The sequence below is a fragment of the Nylanderia fulva genome, unplaced genomic scaffold, assembly GCF_048542155.1.
Source record: "Nylanderia fulva isolate GAGA-0341 unplaced genomic scaffold, ASM4854215v1 Scaffold174, whole genome shotgun sequence".
Taxonomy (NCBI): Eukaryota; Metazoa; Arthropoda; class Insecta; order Hymenoptera; family Formicidae; genus Nylanderia; species Nylanderia fulva.
The window spans coordinates 54,248-76,816 of NW_028189990.1; the positions used below are offsets into that span (position 1 = coordinate 54,248).

The 22,569-nt window shown below is 31.1% G+C and overlaps 2 protein-coding genes across 3 annotated transcripts in view; one reads left to right on the forward strand and one right to left on the reverse strand.

The window, feature by feature from the left end:
- Positions 1–534: 534 nt before the first annotated feature.
- Rap2l (Ras-associated protein 2-like) lies at positions 535–8,285 on the reverse strand. The gene is made up of 2 exons (XM_085481327.1): positions 7,584–8,285; positions 535–7,481 (listed from the first exon to the last, which is right to left on the reverse strand). The coding sequence occupies exon 1, from the start codon at positions 8,010–8,012 to the stop codon at positions 7,665–7,667; it is 348 nt and encodes a 115-aa protein (XP_085337453.1). The 5' UTR covers positions 8,013–8,285; the 3' UTR covers positions 535–7,481; positions 7,584–7,664.
- A 1,916-nt stretch (positions 8,286–10,201) lies between these two features.
- The window catches only part of LOC114940153 (phospholipid scramblase 1), a 66,266-nt gene continuing 53,898 nt past the window's right edge, over positions 10,202–22,569 (forward strand). The window contains exons 1-2 of one of the 2 annotated variants that reach the window (XM_085481331.1): positions 10,431–10,496; positions 14,462–14,717. Coding sequence is in view for 1 of the 2 variants with exons in the window: in XM_085481328.1 (XP_085337454.1) it covers positions 10,292–10,496 (205 nt within the window). In the remaining variant the exon portion in view is untranslated. Of the gene's footprint in view, positions 10,497–14,461; positions 14,718–22,569 lie in introns of both variants that reach the window. The other variant, XM_085481328.1, reaches the window with a different exon arrangement.

The window sequence follows — 22,569 nt, forward strand, 5'->3', positions numbered from 1 at the left end:
TTAATACTATAATTTTATTTATATATATGTATATTATACTTGATTATTTATTTTATAAGGATAAAAATATTTAAAATAAATATTTCGTTTCCCGATTCAGTCGACTTTTTCGGACCGATATATTTTTCTCGTCTACATCAATTTTAGGGGGGTAAAGGGAAAGAGGAACTTATAAATCTCTATTTGAGATTAATCCTCATCTTAGCAAATTGCTAAATATTATATATTGGGCTCTTCACAGCAATACATTCTCTATCCTTATTAAAAATATTTACTTATTAATTTAAAAATCATGTATTTTTAATATAATAAATTTTAGCATTTAAGTTTTCATCATAATTTTGTTAATAATATTCTAACAATCTTTTTTTAATATTGACGATATTTTCGCGAAAAAAACACGAAGTCTTCCACAGAGTCTACTTCGTATTTGTGTATCCCATGAATATTTATGTATGTATATATATATATAGACCTGTTGCATTGATGTTTGATTAATAAAATAGATGTGGAAGAGAGATGTGCGAAATGAAATATATAAAAGAATTTTATTGTTTAAAACATATATATGCGGTCGTTATTTTTATCAAGAGTCTCTTATTTCTTCTTAAATCACAAACGATGTTAGACTTTTTTCATTATTATTATCGTACATCGTACACAAATCGAATTGCGATCACTCGTCTAATAAGTTTGAGTTTGTTACGACGGATTTATTATTCCGATTTTCCGTAAACAATTTAAGATTCAACATAACACACATTTTGCGGTGTAATTGCGATTTGAAAAAAACAAAAGCTTTAAAAAAAACAAAATTATAAATATACGCTATTTTGTTCTTTTTTTTATCGCAGGGTCATCAGGTGTGTCCAATAGGTATAGTAAAAGCTATCATTTCGAAATTCTAACATCATTATATTTGCGCGATTGCGCCAAATGCCATTGTTGGTGCAAAAAAAACTTGCGAATAAAGAGAAAAATGTGCACCAATCTTACAATCTTACCAATCTTACACTCTTAAATTTAAATCTTTGTAAAAACTAAAAAAATCTGCAAGCATAGCTTCAGATCTGATACTTCATTACTTTCGCAGCAAAAAAACAAGCTTTGAAGATAAAAAAATATCGTCAATAGAGTAAAATAAAGGAGAGAAAAATCGCGCTAATTGTTCTCCGGCCGAGACGAATTCGAAGAATAATGTACAAATGCAAGTGCCTTAACTCATTCGTTCGTGACTAGATTCCCATGCTGATACTTCCAACGTAAAAGCCTGTAATAACGTTAAAACGATTATTTGGTATCCGTTAATTATCCCGTAGATTATCCGTTTAGTCAATTCGTCAAAAAAAGAGGATGCTGGATTAGTTCTGTTTTATTGATCGAAAAGTATGAGATTAAATGCGACTATAAATCTATTTATTGGCTATACAGATTGTTTATTATCTGAAATTATAAGTTAACGCGGTTTGTTAATATTAATAGTTTAATTGCCAAAAGGGATTTATCAATCTGTATAGTCAATCAAAATATAAATTTAAAAAAAATGAAAATATTTTGAATTTTTAGCATGTGCTTTATCATCTCTGACGTCACAATCTAATATAGCCACGGCGAGGATTCAGGAGTCTTAATTCGTCAAAGATTGTCATCTTAAATTTTGTTTTTCAATTAAAAATATTTTCAAGTAATTTTGATACAAAAGAAACTAATGCAGAGAATTTTTTCGTTGCAGGAAAATGTATCTTAAAATAATTATTAGAAATTATTAGAAAAAAATCCAAGGAAGAAAAAAACTTTGCGAGAGAGAAGTATTCCAGTTTCATCTGTGTCCACACATATATCCCTCTACTTATAATATACAATAAAGCATTTTGCACAGCCGTGCACGAAAGAAAGAGACTGCACTTGGTCTATTATTATACACATTTTTTTCTTTTGTTTCGCTCTAAGATATTCACTCCGAAATATATTTTGTCTCAGAAGTGTTTCAAGATAATTAGCATTTATTATGTATACTTCGATACTCGCTATATAATATATTTACAGATTCTTCATATTGTAAAAAATATATAACGTATTTCGTACTAAATATATCAGATACGCAGGTAGTAGTACTGAAAGGCCGATATACACATATCTAAATCGTGGTGTTTTTTTCCTGCTCTTTCTTTTTTCTTTTCTCTCTTTACTCCAATTATTAATTAATATACATATGGAACATTCCATGTCCAAGTAAGTCACCTTTATTGCAAAAAAAAAATCTTTTTTTATTTTTAATAACTAAATTTGATTCTTAACATTAAAACCTAAAGAAATTACAAAATGTTATCCTTTACGGTTTAAAAATGGCGCCTTATTCGTACTTAACCCCATTAACAGGAAGGACAAAGGGTTTAAAAATAAGATATAAACTCAAAAAATTTTTGGTCAAATCCGAGCTCAGATTTTCAAAATTCAAAATGGCAGATCCAATTTGTGCGATTTTAGTTCCGCCATATTATTAAACAGATATGATATATCGAGATAGAATAAATTCTGTAATTCCTAGATTTTAGTGTAGGAATATGCTAAAGATAAAATCTAGCTATTAAAATTGAAAAAAAGATCGATTCTTTCTTTTTACAATAATAAAAGTGGATCGCTCGACGTGGAATGCTCCATGTGTGTGTGTGTGTGTGTGATCCAATTGCATAACAAATGCGCACGTATATCTCCAATTGTTGCTGCATTATAAACTGCATCTTTGTATATCTCAATCCTTCCTTGAGGGTGAGCGATTCGTCGAATTCGTAAAATAAAATTCGAACGAGAGAGAGAGAGGGGAGAGAGGGAGAGAGAGGGGGGGAGGGAGGGAGAGAGAGAGAGAGAGAGAGAGAGAGAGAGAATTCTGGTCCTTAGGTGTATGATATGCTGGCCGTCATTTTTTTTAATTAGCGTAATTCTCCCTCATCACCGCCGACGATAGCTCCCTAAATAAAAATATTCATTTTATTAGAATTCTTTCTTTTTATTATAGATAGATTAACCCTTTGCGATAAAAACGTTCAGATGCCGCTTTAGAAAAATAGCGTATGCATAATCTTGAGAGTTGGACACATGGCGCGACTCTCTCTCTCTTTCTCCTTCTCATGTACAAATATATAAATAGCTTTTTCAAGTACATCAAATACTTGGTGAGCTATCTAGGCGGACGACGGCCTTGGGCGTCCTTTGTGTTTCGCGTGTATATAATATGTATGTATATGTACGTATTACATGTAAAACGGGGCAAAAAAAAAGGTAAGAAGTGTGATACACAAGTCGAACAAAGACGATTTTTTTTAACGCTTTACAAAGAGAGAGGCCCTTGCATCGAAGCCGGGAAGAGGAGGCTTCGATTTATTGTTATTCGATATTACAAAAGGCGCGGAATTACATGATCACAGCGAGACTAAAAATTTTCCACGAGACTGTGGGTGCGTTCCGTTATGCACTGCAAGTACTGGCACTATGACGTCATGCAAGTGTACTGTTGACAGCGTTCCTTTTTAATTTTGTGCACTTTGAAGCTACTGCAAAATAGTAAAACGGAACGCACTACAGTACGCTTTCAGCAGACTTGTAACTAACCTTTTTCGCTAATAATCATCGAGTGAAAAATTGGTGAAATGGATAATACCGTTATTGCATTAATTACATATAATTTAATCGAGAATATATATGATTCGAGTGAGTCATCAAGTGAAAGCGATTTGGAAATGGAATTAATAAATGAAATGAGACGACAAATTAAAATACCTAGAATAAAATGTAAAAATTACGTTAAAAATATTGTATCATTATATTCAGATATGGAATTTAAAAGTTAGTTCCATCGTACACATGGAGGTAGCCATTTTGATTACTGCGAGTGCTTTACCTCGCCGGTTGCAGTAATCGCAACAGGAAATAACGTCAAAATTAATGACGTCATATACTCATGATAGTACTTTCGCAGTGCACTGCTATCTATATCGGAACGCTATTGGTAGTACTGTCAGTACTTGCAGTGCATAATGGAACACACCCTGTGTGAGACAAAGTAATACGGCTTGCTTAAAGTGAAACGTTCCGTTCCTTATTCTTCTTTTTTTTGTTTTTATCCTTCGACCGCGAACCACATGAGATAATTCGCGACCACAGTTCTCCGGCCTCGTTAAATTCTTTTTTTTAGTACGAATTCCGAAAGAAAAGAAAAAAGAATACAGAGTGCCGTTCGAAAATTGCGCGCACACAACTTTTTCCACAATATTTAAGATTCCACACGTGTTCTCTCTCTTTCAAATATCGTGAACTTCTTCCAAAAATATCTAAGATCGATCTATCAATCGTAGAAATATTGTACATCAGTTAAATCTTTTTTTTTATTGTTTTTTAGCTCTTAATTTTTCTGCAATTTTCCTTAAAAGTATTGAAAAATATTATCGTGCGTATACGAATTTTATACATATATATATATATATATATATATATATATATATATTTATGTGTGTGTATGTATGAATGCGTTAAAGTTGTAAATTAGAATATAAGGTTACACAAATTATAAATATGTGCATTTCTTGTCGCAGAAATAAGATAATATCTTTCAGTAAAATTGCTAAAATTTCGGTTTTGCATTTAACCCTCGGATATAAAACGACTGATAAAAAAATTACTCGCAGATTTAAAAATAGAAGTCGAAAAGATAGGCTTGAGGCTTCTCCAAAAATTAAATTCAAGAAGAAAAGTCCTCCGAGAATCAAATGACAATTGCATCGAACTGAATAACAATGTAATATAATTGTTGTTACGCCGTGTTTACACATCAGATAATACGATTTTAATCACATACAAAAAATATTACACGCACGCACGCACGCACGCACACACACACACACACACACACACACACACACACACACGCACGCACGCACGCACGCGCGCACACACACACACACACACACACACACACACACACACACACCTAATATCGCTATTATAGTTGCTCACAAAATTAATTGAATGTAAAATCGCATATCTTTCGATTTTTTTAAATACTTTCTCTCAATAAAGAATAACTTCACATATTTCTAAATATAAAATAAGTGTACTTTGTAAAATTTTCTTTAAAGCACTCGATCAATCTCACGAGTCACTTAAGAGAAGGAGAACCGTTGTGTTTCTTAATTTCTTGTTACATGCATCGGATTTTTTTTGCACTCACAAACTCAACGATATTTCGTACAGTGATATTCTGTGTATTTTTTCCTTTCCAAAAGCAATAGAAAGTATCGCAAACTATATATTCTTTCTGAATTTTAAGTTGTCTGATAATTTAATATTTTTATATATAAATATCTTCACAATGTTCTATTATTATGAAATATATATTAGAAAATTTTTTAAATAAAGTATATTTGGATTCTGCAATTTTTCATATAATGATAAAAATAATATTTCTGGAAACAAAATATATAGAGTTGTTACGATACTTTTCACATTGATGTTGTCATTATTAGCAAATGTGAATTAATAACGCACGCATTTTATTTGCAGTTGAAGGGATCAGTGCGAATTCTCGCAATTTTTTTTTAACTCTACTATGGATAAACTATTGTGCTCTGTCATTGGTGTGTAAGATCACTCGTTATTAAAATCATCAATCTTATAGTGATCAAATGTGCAGTATTGTGGTTTATGCAGTATAAACCTTTTTTTTATCGTACAAAGCTTATAAATTACAAGTTTAGATTGACATTATGTTTCAATTAGCCTTACGAAACGTTTTTCTTAATTATTTCCAAAATCATGTCACAACAGTTTACGATTTTGTTAGATTTCAATAAATTAAAGGCAATCTTTTTTAACTTTTCGCCTTCAATTTATTAAAAGTAAAATCGATTTCGATTTTATAATCACACTATTACATTAGTTTGTTCTGCTTCTTCCATGCATTTAGAGTTTACAAATACAATATTGCGCTGTATGTCAAATATCTTGGAACAAACATTAAAGCAAAAGTAAGATATTAATATTTGCTACGCAACGGATCACAAAAAACTCTCATACAATAGTTGAATTAACCATTAATCATTAAAGTGTCGCATAAACCTTGATTCTTTCAGCGTCTTTCCTTCTGATGTACAATAAAATAGTTCACTGTTAGGACTATACAACCAATATACAGGATCTTTTGATCTCTGAAATGTATTTTGAAGTATTTCAAGAATGTTTCAAAAATAAATTATTTAAAAAAAGTTGCAAATGTTACATTTTAGAGTATCTTTCTCTAACTTGAATAACTCTTTCTCCCTTTTGAAATATATTTTTGTATTTTTAAAAATACAACAAAGATATTTCGGACATAATAAAATTAGATGAAACACCCTGTACATTAAATGTCTCTAACGTCTCATACAAAAATGTTTTAGGTAATATCTCGCTCCCTCTCGTTAATCAGCCTCCTTAGCTTAAATTGATATACAACAATTGCACAGAGAGATTAGAATTCACTCTCGAAATCAGACCCCATTTTCAATCAGATGGATTGCGTAAACCTTCACACTACTACTGCATGCAAATCATGCGATATATATATGATTAAATTTCCCCTCTCAAACTTAGTCCCCTTAACTCCTTGACTCGACCATCACAGTGATTCCTTCAACGTCCGCGAGTATTTCCTCTTTTTTTCTTTTTTTCTTCCTTCTTTAGCGCAGCACCTAGTCTCAATTTATGTACCAGAACGCGAAAAACCTACGCGCAACGATTTCGTCTGAAATTGAGCATCGAAAGCCGATATCGAATTTGGTTTTTTACGGTTTTTCCGACACTTCTCTTCTCGCGCGAGCGGAGTATTGGTCCTTTTGTCGAGAAAAAGCTACCTTTCGCTCGCTCTCTCTCTCTCTCTCTTTCTTAAATCTATATTATTTATTTATATATATATATATATATATATATATGTATATATATTACAATAATATTACATACAATAATACTAAATTCGCGTATATTAAAATATCTGTGTTTAACGCTGCCGTCGCTCGCCGGACGGTCTTCCCAGTTAGAAAAGGAGAGAACTGCAGTCCCTCAGTTGGAGAATTCATACAGCGTTCAATTCATAAGTCAGCCTTGGCAGATGCGCAGCAATTCTCAAGATTGAAGAAGGGATTTCCAGAAGTAGGATCACGTCTGGACGATTATGAAGATGATGATGAAAATGATGAAGAACCCTGCCACTGTACACATTTCCTTTAGCACTGCATCCCACCTTAACAAGGAAGAGAAGCGGAGGAGAGAACCGTAGTCCCTCATAGTTGGAGAATTCATAAGTCAACCTTGGCCTGCTACACAGCACATTCCCAAGGTTGAAAAAGAGATTTCCAGAAGTAAGATCACCTCTCGATGATGATGATGATAAAGAAGATCTCTGCCACTGTACACACTTCCTTTAGCACTGTATTCCACCTAACGCTTCCATCCTTAAGAAAGAAAAGAAGTGGAGGAAAGAAATTCTCCTTGAAAAATTAAGAAGAGAACAGAACGACGAAGCCTTTCCCTCTTGGTAAACACACTGTACACACCTGTACCTATATATTTATTTTCCTTCACCTAGTTCGGTCCACGGCTAAATAATCGGGACCATCGGGGCTTTTGATTAAGTATTAGAGGACACTGCAACAGCAGTAGGTCTTCTTCTCCTTCTCGGGGCTGAAGTTCATCTCGCGGACGATCTCAGCGAACATCTCGTTGACGTTCGTGCGATTCTTGGCGCTCGCCTCGACGAACGGGCAGCCCCAGAGCTGAGCGAGCTGGTGGCCCTCCTCGGTGCCGACCTCCCGCTGGTGTTCAAGATCGAGCTTGTTCGCCACTAGGAGCACCGGCACTCGTTCCGTACCCTTGACCCGGGTGATGAGTTCCTTCATTGCCTTGATGTCTTGGAAGGTCTGGTGATTCGTCAGGCTGTAGACCACAACGAAGCCTTGACCGTTCTTGATGTAGAGATCGCGCATCGACGCAAACTGTTCGGTGCCGGCCGTGTCCAGGATCTCGAGGACGCATGGTGAGTTGTCGACCTCGAATCTCCTTCCGGTAGAAGTCCTCGATCGTCGGGTCGTACTTTTCCATGAAACACCCGGAGACGAATTGGACGGTGAGCGCACTCTTGCCCACCCCGCCCGAGCCGAGGACCACCACCTTGAACTCGCGCATCTCCTCGACGTCGTCGTCGTCGTCGTCGTCGTCGTCGTCGTCGTCGTCGTCGTCGTCGTCGTCGTTGTTGTCGGCGGCGGCTCCACCTCTTCGCCTGGACCTGTCCAGGACCGCGCCGGGGTGTCCAGGAGGTCGCGTGGTCTCAACTCCGAGGTAGAGGAGAGTAGACGAAGAAAAGAATACGAAGAGAGAGAGAGATAGAGAATGAAATCGGACAGATTATCGAGTATCGCACCTCACCTACCCCAGGCTACCAGGCTACTTCCCTTTTCTCTCTCGTCCTCGTCCTCGTATCCTTCTTCCTCGTCTCGTCGTCGCAACGACAATCCGCGCCCGTCCTCCTCCCGTCCGGCCGCGAACAAAGACGCATCGACGACCTTACGGAGACGTCAGGGGGTACCGAAAGCTGTCGGATCACGCGAATCGAGAATCGACCTGCGCCGCCTCGTCGCGAGTTCGTCAGCTGCCACGATATTATTGTTATTACGACGACGCGGCTACACCAGGGCATGACGACACCGGGGGTCTACTCGACACGCACTTGCACTCCTTTATCGCACTACGTATGCACGTACGACATACAGCCTCCTGTCTCTGTCTCTACACCGTCCTGGCCCGCCTGCTTATCTGCCCGTCTCTGTGTGCCTGTCGTGTCTCTGTCTGTCTCCTCTTCCTGCCCCCACTCTTCATCCATTCCACTCCCGTCCAATCCTGGCGGATCTGACATGCGCGACGCCGCCATCTTATTCGTCGCTGCTAGCGACTTCTTCGATAGAACGTCACGTGGAGGATGTATGAGGACGATGAAGCATCGATTACGCGTGTATTAGATGGCGGTCGACGATCTTAATAAGGAAACTTAGCGAATTATTTTGATTTTCATGAAATTTTTTACGTATATAAAGAGAGATAAATGCATACTTTTATTTAATCACATTGATAGTTTTAAAAAAATTTTGAAAAAAATTAAAAAAAATTTTTTTTGTAAATTTTTTCAAAAATATTTTATTAGATTAAAAAAGAATTTTTTAATTTTTTGAAAAATTAAATTTTACAACTTCAAATTCTTTACAAATTTTTTTTGAAAAATTATTTTTTCCATAATTAGAGAACAATTTTTCCAAAACTTACTTTTTGAAAAAAAATTTTTTTTAAATTAAATCTTATTTTTTCAGAAATTTTTTTAAAAATTATTTTTTTCTAAGATTAAAAAAGTTTTAACTTGTTTTTTGAAAAAAATTTTAGAAATTAAATTTTACAACTTTAATTTTGTAAAAAATTTGTTACAAGTTTTTTCGAAAAATTTTTCTACAAAAAAAATTTTTAACTTGTTTTTTTGAAGAATTTTTCAAAATTAATCTTTGAATAAATTTTTTCAGAAATTTTTTCAAAAAATTGTTCAAAAATTTAAAAAATTTTAAATCTTAAAACAAGTCTATTCAAAAACTCAAATTTTTCTCAAGAAATATTTCTTGATAAAATTTTAAAAATTAAATCTCAAAATAAATAATATATATATATTTCAAAAAAATAATTGACAGTGTAGAATATATGCTATATAATTATCTTTTTTAATTTGTTTTACATTACTCTGAGAAAGGGGGGGGGAGAGAGAGAGAGAGAGAGAGAGAGAGAGAGAGAGAGAGAGAGAGAGAGAGAGAGAGAGAGAGGAGAGAGAGAGAGAGAGAGATTTTATTATATAAAACATTTTTATTATATAAAATAATCAATTTTATAGACGCATCGTATGTACCACTTTTTCATACTCGTTTTGACTTCAAGACGTATTTTCAACGAAACGTGAGCTGATTGGCCGACTCCGATCGACTCCGACCATTTATGGCACAATCGTCGTAGTTACCACAAATCGAGAGTTCAGTACTTTTCAATTGCACTTTCTATATTTGCGGCGCTTTCTTTTCTTTTTTATTTTTCTCTCGAGCGAAAGATTAGATTAGATAAATATATAAAACGATTAGATTAGATAGATATAATTTTGCCTCAGCTTATATAGGTGACAATTTCATACGCTATAACATTTTCTCTATTCTTCTCTCTTCGAGACGCGAGTATATATTATATGTCTCGTTTCAAGAGAAAAAAGTGTGAGAGAGAGAGAGAGAAAAGTGTACGTAGAAAGAGTAGATCTGCGATCTCTGGAGAAACGAGGGAAACGATCGCGAGGGAGGAGTCACCCTTCGCCACCGGATACGAGTGTCACTCTCATCTTATCTGCCAGACAGCGACTCTATCCACGACCTTGCCAACTCGTAAGGAGCAACCGAGTGAGTCGTATATTTCGTTTCGTTTGTGTTGTAGAGTATGGTACGCAGGCTGCATATATCGATGTCGTTCGCATATTCGATATTCACTAGGGTTACGCCAGGCGTAAACAGTAGCATATAAGCATATTATGATAGTACCAAAATGAATTTTAAGCGAACCTGCATATGCTCGTTATCGATCAATAATTAATAGAAATATTCGACAGCAAAGATTTATAACCATATATATAATGTACACATGTATACAGGGTGTCCTATTTTAACTTATTACTAGATACTTAAATATATCTTGAAAACAATGAAAGATACGGAAAAACGTTTCAAACAAAAGTTGTTAATTGGTTTGAAAGGAGACATGAGATGATGCCATTGATTTGACCTTGAATAGTGTCATTCAAAGGTCACTTTAAATTTTTTTATTATAAACCCCTATTTTTTATTACATTACATTTTTTCATGGAGTATTTTTTGAGTTATAATAAGATTTTAAGTTGATAATTTTTTGACAAAATATAAAAAATATCTTGTAAAATATTCAGTTTTCGGTAATTATTCTTTTAATCACTTTTCGGTACTTTTATGCACGAAATAATGATCGAGATCATTTAGTTGATGTAAAGAAAACACAGTCGCTTAAAAAAAAAAATATGCGCAGCTGCATGTTGCAAATTACATTTTTTAAAAACAATTTTTTTTTATAAAAAATTGTCAAATTTGTTTTTTGTCAAAAAATTGGTAAATTTCAAACTTTATAACTCAAAAAGTACTTAAAATATACTTTATTAAAATGTTTTCGAAAGCTCTTGAGATAAGCTACTAGAATATGCAAGAAAAAGTGGGGATTCATAATAAAGAAATTGAAAGTGACCTTTAAATGACCTTTCAAAGTTAAATCAATGATACCACCTTATATCTCCCTTCAAACCAAACAATTTTTGTTTGAAAAGTTTTATCTTTCACATTTTTCGAAATATTTGAGTGTCCAAGTTAAAATGGGACATCCTGTATATGTACAGTGTTATGCTTAGATATGATTTTAAAATTAGCTAGATAAAGATGAGATGAAATAAATACGTAAATTATCATCTTAGATAAGATGAATATAATTTTGTTTTAAATATATTTAGAGAAAGATAAAGGATAAAAAATTATGTATGACGATCAGTGTTTGCTGTTATCTAAATAAAATTATATAGATGATTATCTAGATAAAACTTTTGGCGTCATCTTATCTTTATATAGATAATAAAAATATGTATTATCTATATCTGCATCTTAGATGAAAAAAAGTATTATCTTTACTAAATTATCTATAGAATAATTTTCAGATAATTTTGATTTAGAATCATAGCACATAAAAATATACTTAAATAGTAGAATTTAAGCAGTAAGCGATAAAAATTTATAAATAAAAATATGAATACATACATATATTTTTATATCTCTTCTATAATTAACATTTTTTTAATAACTATGTTTACATAAGCAGTCTTAAAAATAATTATCTAGAAAATTATCTAGATGAATCGCCATATAATTTTTTTGGGGATTGCCATATAATTTCGTTGGGAATGCGAATGGATTTAGAGTGTTGTTAAGTGACGTGAAGGAGCCTGAAAATAAAGGTATAAATATATTTTTATACCCATTAATTTACGTTTTTTTATAACTGTTTACATGCTAACTGTGTCTGTTTTATCAACAAATATTATTTTTATTTAATTTTTTATTGATTATATACAGAATGAAAAATCCTTTACTAGAATTAAAGTATTCATAATAACAAATCTACTATATGGCTACTATATGTGTATATAAAAAGAAACCAAGAAAGTTAAATAATTACAGTTTTCTTATCGTTTAAGTTAAGTTGACCCAATGATGCAAAAGATCGACAAAAAACTGTAATTATTTAGCTTTCTTATTTCTTTTTTATATACATATGTAGTAGCCCAGATTTGTTATTATGAATACTTCAATTCTAGTAATGAATTTTTCATTCTGTATACTGTATAACCAATAAAAAATTGAATAAAAATAATATTTGTCAATAAAATAGATCTAGTCAGCGTTCCCTTAAAAATAATATATTATCTGGAATTTATTTGATTATTATCTGGTTGTTTAGATGTGAATCGCTATATTTTATCTTTTATCTAGATATATTTAAAACAAAATTATCTTCATCTTATCTAAGATAAATTTACAAATTTTTATCTCATCTTTATCTAGCTAATTTTAAAATTATCTAAGCACAACCTGAGATGACGAGTCATCAGATACTTTTCAGATAATATTATTTTTAAGATTGCTTATGTAAACACAGTTATTGTTTAAGCTTCTACTATTTACATATTTTTATCTGCTGTGACTTTAAATCAAATTATCTGAACTTTATTCAAGAAATTGAGTAAAAATTAACAACACTTTTTATCTAAAATGCAGATATATAGATAATAAACATATTTTTATTATCTATATAAAGAAAAAATGACGTCAAAATTTCATCTAGATGATCATCTATATAATTTTATTTAGATAAGACCAAACACTGTATATATATATATATATATATATATATATATATAATTATATTTTGAGATGTTTTTATATACAGGGTGTTCTAAAATTCATGAATCAAAATATCATTAGCAAGAATGGTCTAGTCTAAAAAATATTATGTATAATATACGAGCATTTTCTTCAAAATGAAAGGGTTGAATGTTTCATTTAGAGAAATGCACTAGTATAATTTTCTAAATACTTGAAGTATTCTAAACTACAAACATGGGAACATTATAACAATGAGAGCCTTTATGACTAATTTGCACTGTGCAACTTGGAGTGCATTACAAATGAGTTGTGACGCAGAGAGTTTTATAAAAACCGTTTAATATAAGTTATTTTAATTTCAAGAAGTTTTTCTCGACGAAAATATTAATTTATTAAAATAAGATGTAGAAATATCGCTGTATAATTATTATATCGAATATAATTTTTAAAAATTTCTGTTAAAAGAATATAAGGAATATGTATATATATATATATATATATATATATATATATATATATATGTATAAAGCTATTAATAATAAATATATTAAAAAATATATATGTGTGAATATATGTCAAATTATTATATATATAAATATATATAAATTATATAATGTAATAAAATGAGATCTCTAACAAAAGCTTTTAAATTTTTCCGTGTCAAATGTCCTACTTCGATAGGATTTGGCATAGACTAATATATTTTTAGCCTAATCGCGCGAGCTACATGCGATTACTTTCTTCTCGCTTAGCATACGCGACTATCATAATTACCAAATGACTGACTCATCATCTCGCGTTACAAATTACTCCCGATGATGACGAACTCATGCTGACGAATAATTTCTGCGACTATCGGTCCCGCGATAACACTTTGTCAAAAGAGAGAGAAAGAGAGAAAAAAGAGAAAAATATGAAAATTAATCCATAACATTTTAATTAATGAAAATTTTTAATCGAGTTTTCTTTTCGTCTCTTTCTTCACTTGCAAATGTAATCAATAACTGTACTTTGTAACTTTAGATTTCTCTCTTTTTGTTAATTTCACACTTATATTTTATATGTATATTCATGCATTTATTATAATTATTATATGCAATTATGTAATAATATTTATCATTTATTTATCGATTATATAATCACAAATAATAATTGCGCATTATTATTTATGATTATCTTATTTCATCATTATTCATTATCATTCGTTTTACATGTATAAAATTTATTTTATATTTTTTATTTGCTACATATACTGATTCGTTTTAGCATTGCATTTCTTGCGGTTTGCCTTTTTTTCATCTTTTTTTCCCTCCCTCCCTCTCGCCCCCTCTCTCTGCTCCCTCCCCGTTTCATTTTCTTCCACTTCTTTTATATACACCTATTCCGTTTTAAAATGCTGAAAACTACAATAGATCGGTCAGGCTGAAACGAACGGATCCGAGATTCGACGCGCGGCCACACGAGCGAATTGCGCCGACGATCTCGAAATAGGTCGACGAAAAATTGGCGACGTTAGACGGGAAGTCGGGGAAGCGCACACACACATACGTAGACGGGCTCGCAAGACGAGGCTCATCGTATCGTTTCCCGTTGCCTCGTTGCCGTTAGTCCGTTCCGCTGCCGGGATTCCCGTTTTTCGACGCCCGTACCGACGCGCCATTCTTCCACGTGAGTGCAAAGATCGTCCCTCTAATCGCTCACACGCTTCTCGCGCGAACAATACCCGCACATTGTGCGTAATTCGCTCATTATACATCCGACGAATTGCTATCGAATTTTCACGAGCACATGTTTGAAAACTTTCATTTGCGACACACGCATACACATAATTAATGAGAAAAATATAATTTTGTGATTAATAAGAAATTACAATTTGCAATATGCAACTGCATACTTTTAAAAGAAATTAATAACTATGTTTTTCCTAACATCAATTCATTTATCTCTGCGCAGAAAATTATTAAGATAAAATTATTGAAAAATGAATATATTACAAAATATATATTATATATATTATATAATATATATATATATATATATATATATATATATATATATATTTAATATTTTTTGTCAAAATATGTTAGGAAGTATATCTTGTAAACCATTCATTTTTTTGATTATATTTAATTCTAACAGCTTTTTATACCAAATATTACGAGGAATCGATTTATGTAAAAAAGTTATAGTAGTTCCGTTTAAAAAAGTAATGATGTTGAAAATTCCTCCACAAGGAATAAGGCTGTTTACGACAAAACTTTTGTATGAAACATTTTTCGACAGAAGACTTGGTTTTTAAGAAATTTTAATCCGAAAGTTAAGATGGGATACCCTGTATATATAGGTAATATTTTAATTAATAAAATATTAATTACTCATTTTATATAATTTATTTTATTTGACGTCTAATTTTAATTACGAAGAGATTCTCTTATCAATTTGAAGCCGGCAGGACAAAGTCTTATCGCTGTCAAGGTTTTACAAAAAAAAAGGCTTTTAGGTTTTTAAAAATATAGAATCCATGAATTTGTAATAATTTATTAAGATCATGAGCTTACTAAATTATGTCAATTTTAATAAGAGCTTGATTAAAGACTCGAACGGCGTCATTGTGTGAAATTGTACTGCTGTCACGAACTCGGATTTCGCAATATATATCGTTTGCATTTGGAATACACTGGCAAATGCTGACAATAAATATAGATCACACGCTAAAGAGACGCATGAGAGAGCAATGTTTCTTCTTTTCATTCTATCTTTTTTCCGCAAAGCCGGAAGTACTACTGCACCTATTATATTATAGCTGTCGTGTGTTCTTTTCAGTTTGTGTGTGTACATTTACGTGCACGTATGTACAGTACAAAATAACTTCTACATCACAAAAAAATGAGTACCTAGGTGCGAACTGCGCCTGCACGTGACATTTTCGTAGCGATTAATTTTTTTTTTGCAAGAATCATCTCGTCTCTCGAAATATCTCGGATCAGGTCAGTCGGAATAATCGTGACATTAAAATGATAAAATGATGCGATAAGATACACTTCCACTCTATGCTGTGAGCTATGAGTACTTCAACCAAGATTTTTAATCCTAGGATATACTAATATAATTTTGCACCTACGGGTAACCTAACCTACATTGGCCATACTGAAACTGCATTCTTGGTGTCATTCTAAGTCGAAAATCTTAATAAACATATATGTTCTATAAGGTCGATTGTTTTAAAATTACAGCAAAAAAACATAATTGCATAAAATAAGAACATAATATTATTTGAACAGTAATTATAAATTGTGCGGTAAGGTATAAGTCATAAAAGTGTTTTTCTCACATTAGTACGGTAAAGTGAGGCATACATTGAATCGTTGAGAAATAAGCCCACTTTCCGCACGCTAAACAACAATTGAAAATCGAACTTTCGTTTTGAATAAATAACAAGACCTTAAAAAGAATTATTTTGAATGTAGCTTTAAAGAAACTTCAAATGTATTTGATTGAGTTTCTCACAATAAGTTTTCTTGAAAATGCAGCTTTATATGAGATAATTTTATTCTGCATGAGAAATTATCTTCTTGCAATTCCTGCGATTGATCTTATTTAAAGTTATAAATTCCGTAAAATAAAAGCAAATATACTTATGGGTATTAGTAAAGAGAAAACAGTGTGCACATATTTGTGTCACTGCCCGTCATTAATTTCTAATAGATACAGAAAACGAATGTTTCTAAAAATCTTCAGACCTAGAAAGGTTTTATCCAGGTAGCATATTTTTGTCTCTTTTTTAAAACTCATCTGAAACTTATGAGGTAAAACTTACCAAGAAGTTGGCAAAATCATCCCTCCTAATAAACCTGGTGTTAGGTTCCAGGCTAGATCCAAACTTAGTTAACTAGAGTGAAGAGATACAATGTATCTCATCATGATCTAGACGTGTCATCAGTAATAGCATCATTATAACCATACTATTACTACTACTACTACTACTACTACTACTACTACTACTACTACTACTATTATTATGAATATTAATATGAATAGTAATATATTTTAAAATTTGCATAATTTTTTTTTACATTTATAATCTTAAAGAGATGAAGGGAGGAATCGGTTGCGCGGGGCGGCGAACAAACGAAGGGTCGATCCTGATCCGGTCTTACGACCTTGCGGTATGCGAGACGCAGTCTTTCTTCGCACACATGTGAACGAGAAACGAATGACATCATCATCAATGAAAGTGTGCATAACTGAGCAATGCATCACACACTTTGTCCGGCCACTGTACGCCAGTGATCGAAGCGCATATATTTAACTCGAGATTTTTTTTTCCTGGCTCTTCCGAATAAATAACATATATATATTTATATATATATGTTATTTATTCGGAAGTTATTTCCGAATATATGTTATTTATTCGAATAATATTATTCGAATATATATATATATATATATATATATATATATATATATATCAAAAAATTTCGAGCTATGAAGCACATAAAGAGAAATTTTATTCGTCAAATGTCATTTTAAAAGTTGATTTTAACTCAGCAAAATTTCTTTTATTTATATATATATATATATATATATATATATATATATATCGAAGACGCGAGATGTCTTCATAAAACAATTTCAAATGTATCCAGATATTTCTGTTTTTAAACGCAGATCTGTACGTTAAGTTTAAGGTCGATATTTTTTCAGTGAAAAATTCATGGACGACCGATTCCTTTACTCTGGAAACTATCTTTTTTTTAGTTATTTATTCAATTTAATTATAAATTTTTAATCTTCAATATATATAAAACATGTCTTACATGACCGTCAAGCTTAAAAAGAAATTTTGCTGAGTTAAAATCAACTTTTAAAATGACATTTGACGAATAAAATTTCTCTTTATGTGCTTCATAGCTCGAAATTTTTTGAGCCCTTCATAATTTAAAAATTTTAGGTTGCATAACCAACCAAAAATAATGTAATTGCAGTTAATCTGGCATAATTGTGCGAAAATTACTTATGTTTAGTAAAATACTGAGAAAATGATTGAAAAGCATTCTTGACATACATTTGACTGCGCTTTATAGCAGAGCTTTGTCAATTTCTTCTTCTACGTTTCATAGATTGAACGTCATTCAGCGAATTCCCATTTCCGAGATGCACAATTGTGATTGGTATCGTTCCTTCTTTCTCGCGGATTCCAATTACAGATACGCGCGAGGACATTATCGAGGCGTTCATTCATTGATAATGAGTAGATGACGAGGTAAATGTAACAGTTTACGGGGTCGCGTTCACAATGAACGATCGATGAGGGACGCCTCGGAAAAGTCAAAGAGCGAAGAGGCTTTTATAAGAGAAACTCTGACGAAGCACAGAATTACAAAGCGGAAAAATATTTTTGATATTGATAGACACAATCATATACAGGGTGTTTTAAGAGAAATATAATCACTATTCTAGGAGATGATTGTACACATCATTTTAAGCAAGAAAGTTTATATGTATATAAACATGTGTTTTATTCTGGGCGAGAAAGATACAACGTATTCAGTTTTAAGGTTCTGATCGATCATGTTACAATTGTGACGGAGAACACAAATTCTTAGATGCCATTTTAAAATAAAAAGATTTCCGATGAAACAGCACTTCAGAGATGACTTTAGCACACTCTTAAAATACCTCGAAACCTATTCTTTATTCCCTTTAATAATCAGTCAACAGCTGTAAAATGACTGTAATGAGGCCCAATCCGTCTGCTCTTTGCACACGCGCAATCATTCCGCATGACGAAGTCTGATATATCACGATCATTTTACGGTTGTTGATTGACAATTGACTGTCAAAGGAAAAGTATAATTTTGGAGGCATTTTAAAAATAAGCTAAAGAATAATTTTCATCAAAATATTTTTTCAAAAATGACATTTAAGAATTTTTAGCGTGTGTTTTCTCGCCTCTGACGTCACAATCCAACATGGCCGCGGCGAGGATCCAAGAGCTTTAAGAACGACTACATTCATTAACTTATTATAATTAAATTACATGAAATTTTAAGCTTACAATACATTTGAATAATTAATATTAATTAATAAACAATAATTTCAATTAATTAGTAATAATTTTGGCATGTGCGACTATGAGCAATTTTAATTACAGAAATAAAAAATTTTAAACTAACACAAGACTTATCAAATGTGACCTAATGTTTACATTCGTAACCATAGTAATAGGAAACGACGAAAATTTAATATAATTGTTTTATTTAGTTCTACTAAATTAATAAATGTATTCATTCTTAAACTGGAACAAGTTATATCTTTATAATCCAGAACAGGACACAGGTTTATACAAACTTTTTTGCTTAAAATTATGCGTACAATTAAATGTCCTCCAAGAATGCTGACCTCCCGAAACACCCTGTATAATACGTACGTACGTTTAAAGTTTGTGACAAGTATTGTTTCTTTCTTTTATTTATTTTATCTCAAGTAATATTTTTACTATAAAATAAATGGTCAACTTCTAAGTAATATTAAAACTTAGAACACATAATTAACTATTTTTTATTTTTAATTAATCATTCTTAGGATAATGATGGTCTCTACCACTAATCTGCTGAACTCAATTGCAAAATTAAAATTTTGCTAATAAAGACATAATACATTAAACTAAAAATGTACAGAAAAAATATTAAAAAAAATTTTTTTTCGGAAAAATTAATGAGAAAAGAAATGAATAAACCTTTTTTTACAAATTTTTATGTTTTTTCCTATCCTTTAAAATTCTACACAAGACGACTGCATGCTTTAGTTTGAAAAGGGCATGAGTCACACGAATCTCGAATTGACTGGTTTTTCGATATTCGAGTCATGTAATCGCGGTTTGGATCGCGTTGTACGAGAAGGACACGTGTCAATAGTGTCAATAGTGTCCGAGATAAAATGATGTTCGTTGAAATGAACGCTTTATAGAGAACGAAATGAAGAGCATTGTCTTCGATATTATTATCTTTAACTAGTATCAGATTTATGTAAAACTATCGTTAGTCTTCGTATTACATTTATCTTAAAATATTATATACCATTTATAATAATCAATTTATTTATCTTAAACTATTATGTATCATTTATAATTAAATTATCATAATCTTTCATAAATTGCAAGAAGAAAATGTAAAAATTGAAATTAATAAAATTTAGATGATCATAATATTCAAAATATATATAAGTATAGACGAATTTAAAAATAATTTTGTTATATTAATATCTGTATTCCTGGTTCTTATTAGCTCTTTTCATTCAAATTCACATACCTAAATTTGTATTTATTTATTAAAGTCTTTTTTCTATTTATTAAAATTTGGAATATATTGTATTATAGGTGTATCGTAAATCACGCTCCATCTCTGGAGGACTAAATTTACGAAATAAAAATAAATTGAAAATAAAGAATGATAAAATTACGTTTGCCTTTTTTAAAGAATTCAATCAAAATAATGCGCTTTAAAAATGTCCATCTGGATATTTTGTCACAAACAGTGATTATGGATATTTAAATACCTTCCGTAATTCTAATTTTACTATTTGTTAATTAATTTTAATTAATTAATATTATGATTCTTAATTTATTGTTATTCAAAACAATTACTAATTGGAAATTATCATAAACAGTGATGATGGATATTTGAACACCTTCTGTAATTCTAAAATTTTACTGTCTATTTGTTAATTAATTAATGTTATGGTTAATTAATTAATACCGAGAAAAATAGACGAAAAAGAGAGATCGCTGAAATGTTCTACATAAAAAGACAAACAAATAAAATTAATTTACAAATAGACATTGATAACCTTAGTCCTATTTATGACAACATTATTCAAATGATTTAAAAACGTAATACTAGTCTACAGTAGCTAACAGACTGTCGATATGACAGGACAACTTTCATGTTTCTATCTTTAACTAATGTAATTGCTGATTAAGAACAAGTATGTATTATAGATCAAATTTAGTGTTAATGTAATGTTAATTTCGCTTGCCAAATTATGTATTTTTGTATTCTAGCACTTGAGAAGGACCACAATGTGGGTCGAAACGTAGTGTGTACTTATTATCAATAAATGAATAGCCAGTTTTTGGTCGAATCAAATTGCATCTTATTATTTGTTATAATTAATTAATGTTAATTAATGTTATGGTTCTTAATTTATTGTTATTTAAAACAATTACAAGCTTTCAAATAAAAATAATTATTGCACAGCATATATAATAAAACGACATATTAATTAGACGCAGGTTCACAAAATTGAAGAAATTATAATTTAAAAAACTTGCTGATTTATACATTTTTTATAGCTCAAAAATAATTTAAACATATTTTAATATTTTTTTTACTATTTTGTTTATGTAAGATCTAATAAAAACGCAGTTCTAATCGAAATCATCAAGTTCTAAGGAATTTGATGTTGCTCTCTCTCTCTCTCTCTCTCTCTCTTTCTCTTTGGAATTTACATTTTATTTGAAAGAATTAAAAAGAAAATATTACTTAAAATACCAATATAAGATTAGATTTATATCTCTTTTATTATTTAATTATCTATATCTCCTCTACACTCATTTAAAAAAATGTTAAAGTATCTATAATTTAGAATTTACTATTTAAAAAATTCAGAATATATTTCTAAAGAACTGTGAAAATATATAATACAATTTAAATAGAACTTCTCTCCGGAAGTCAACGTTACATATTAAACATGAACTCGATACATAAGCATACAAGAGTTTCAATTACAGGCGCGTGACACCTTGTAAAATTGTAGCGATAAAAAATCATCTCGAGGCCTTACACGTATATATACATATACATTCATACACATACACACGCGTGTGTGAAACGAACGTCGAACGAGGAAACAGTCAATTGGGCTTTATAAAATCTTTATTCAAGGCTGTTAAAAAGTAGTACGATCCGATATAATGCTCACGTGGGGCATGTACAGTGACGTAGGCGACCTGGCGATTTCGTTTTGCTCCAGCGATTCGCGAGATGCAACGGAATTCCGTTATAATTCCGGTGCAAAAATAACGTCTTAAACAAAAAAAAAATGAGATATTCTTGTATATCTCATTTTTTCCTCATCTCACTTAAGAAATATTTCACTTAATTTCATAACTCGGTTATTTTCCTGTATGTACACATTTTTCTATCCAGTGCATGTATGAGAAATCATTTATATAATTAAATTAATAATTTTGTTTTTATATAAATTTAATTTAATATAAATTCTAAATAATCATATAATAATATAAAAATATTTTTATAAAATTATATAAATTTTACTTTAAATTTAATACATTACTTATACGAATTTTAAATAAATTATTCGAGTCGTAATAAATAATAAATAATTAATTGAAAAAGAAATTACAGAGTAAATTCTTGATAATTCCGTAATCAGTTATTAAGACGAGATATCGATAATGCTCGTTATGTCCGTATTTTTAAGTATTTAATCTTTGATT

Bases quoted from the DNA above. Each gene is read 5' to 3' on its own strand.
- Rap2l (XM_085481327.1), bottom strand. From the start codon at position 8,012: ATGCGCGATCTCTACATCAAGAACGGTCAAGGCTTCGTTGTGGTCTAC.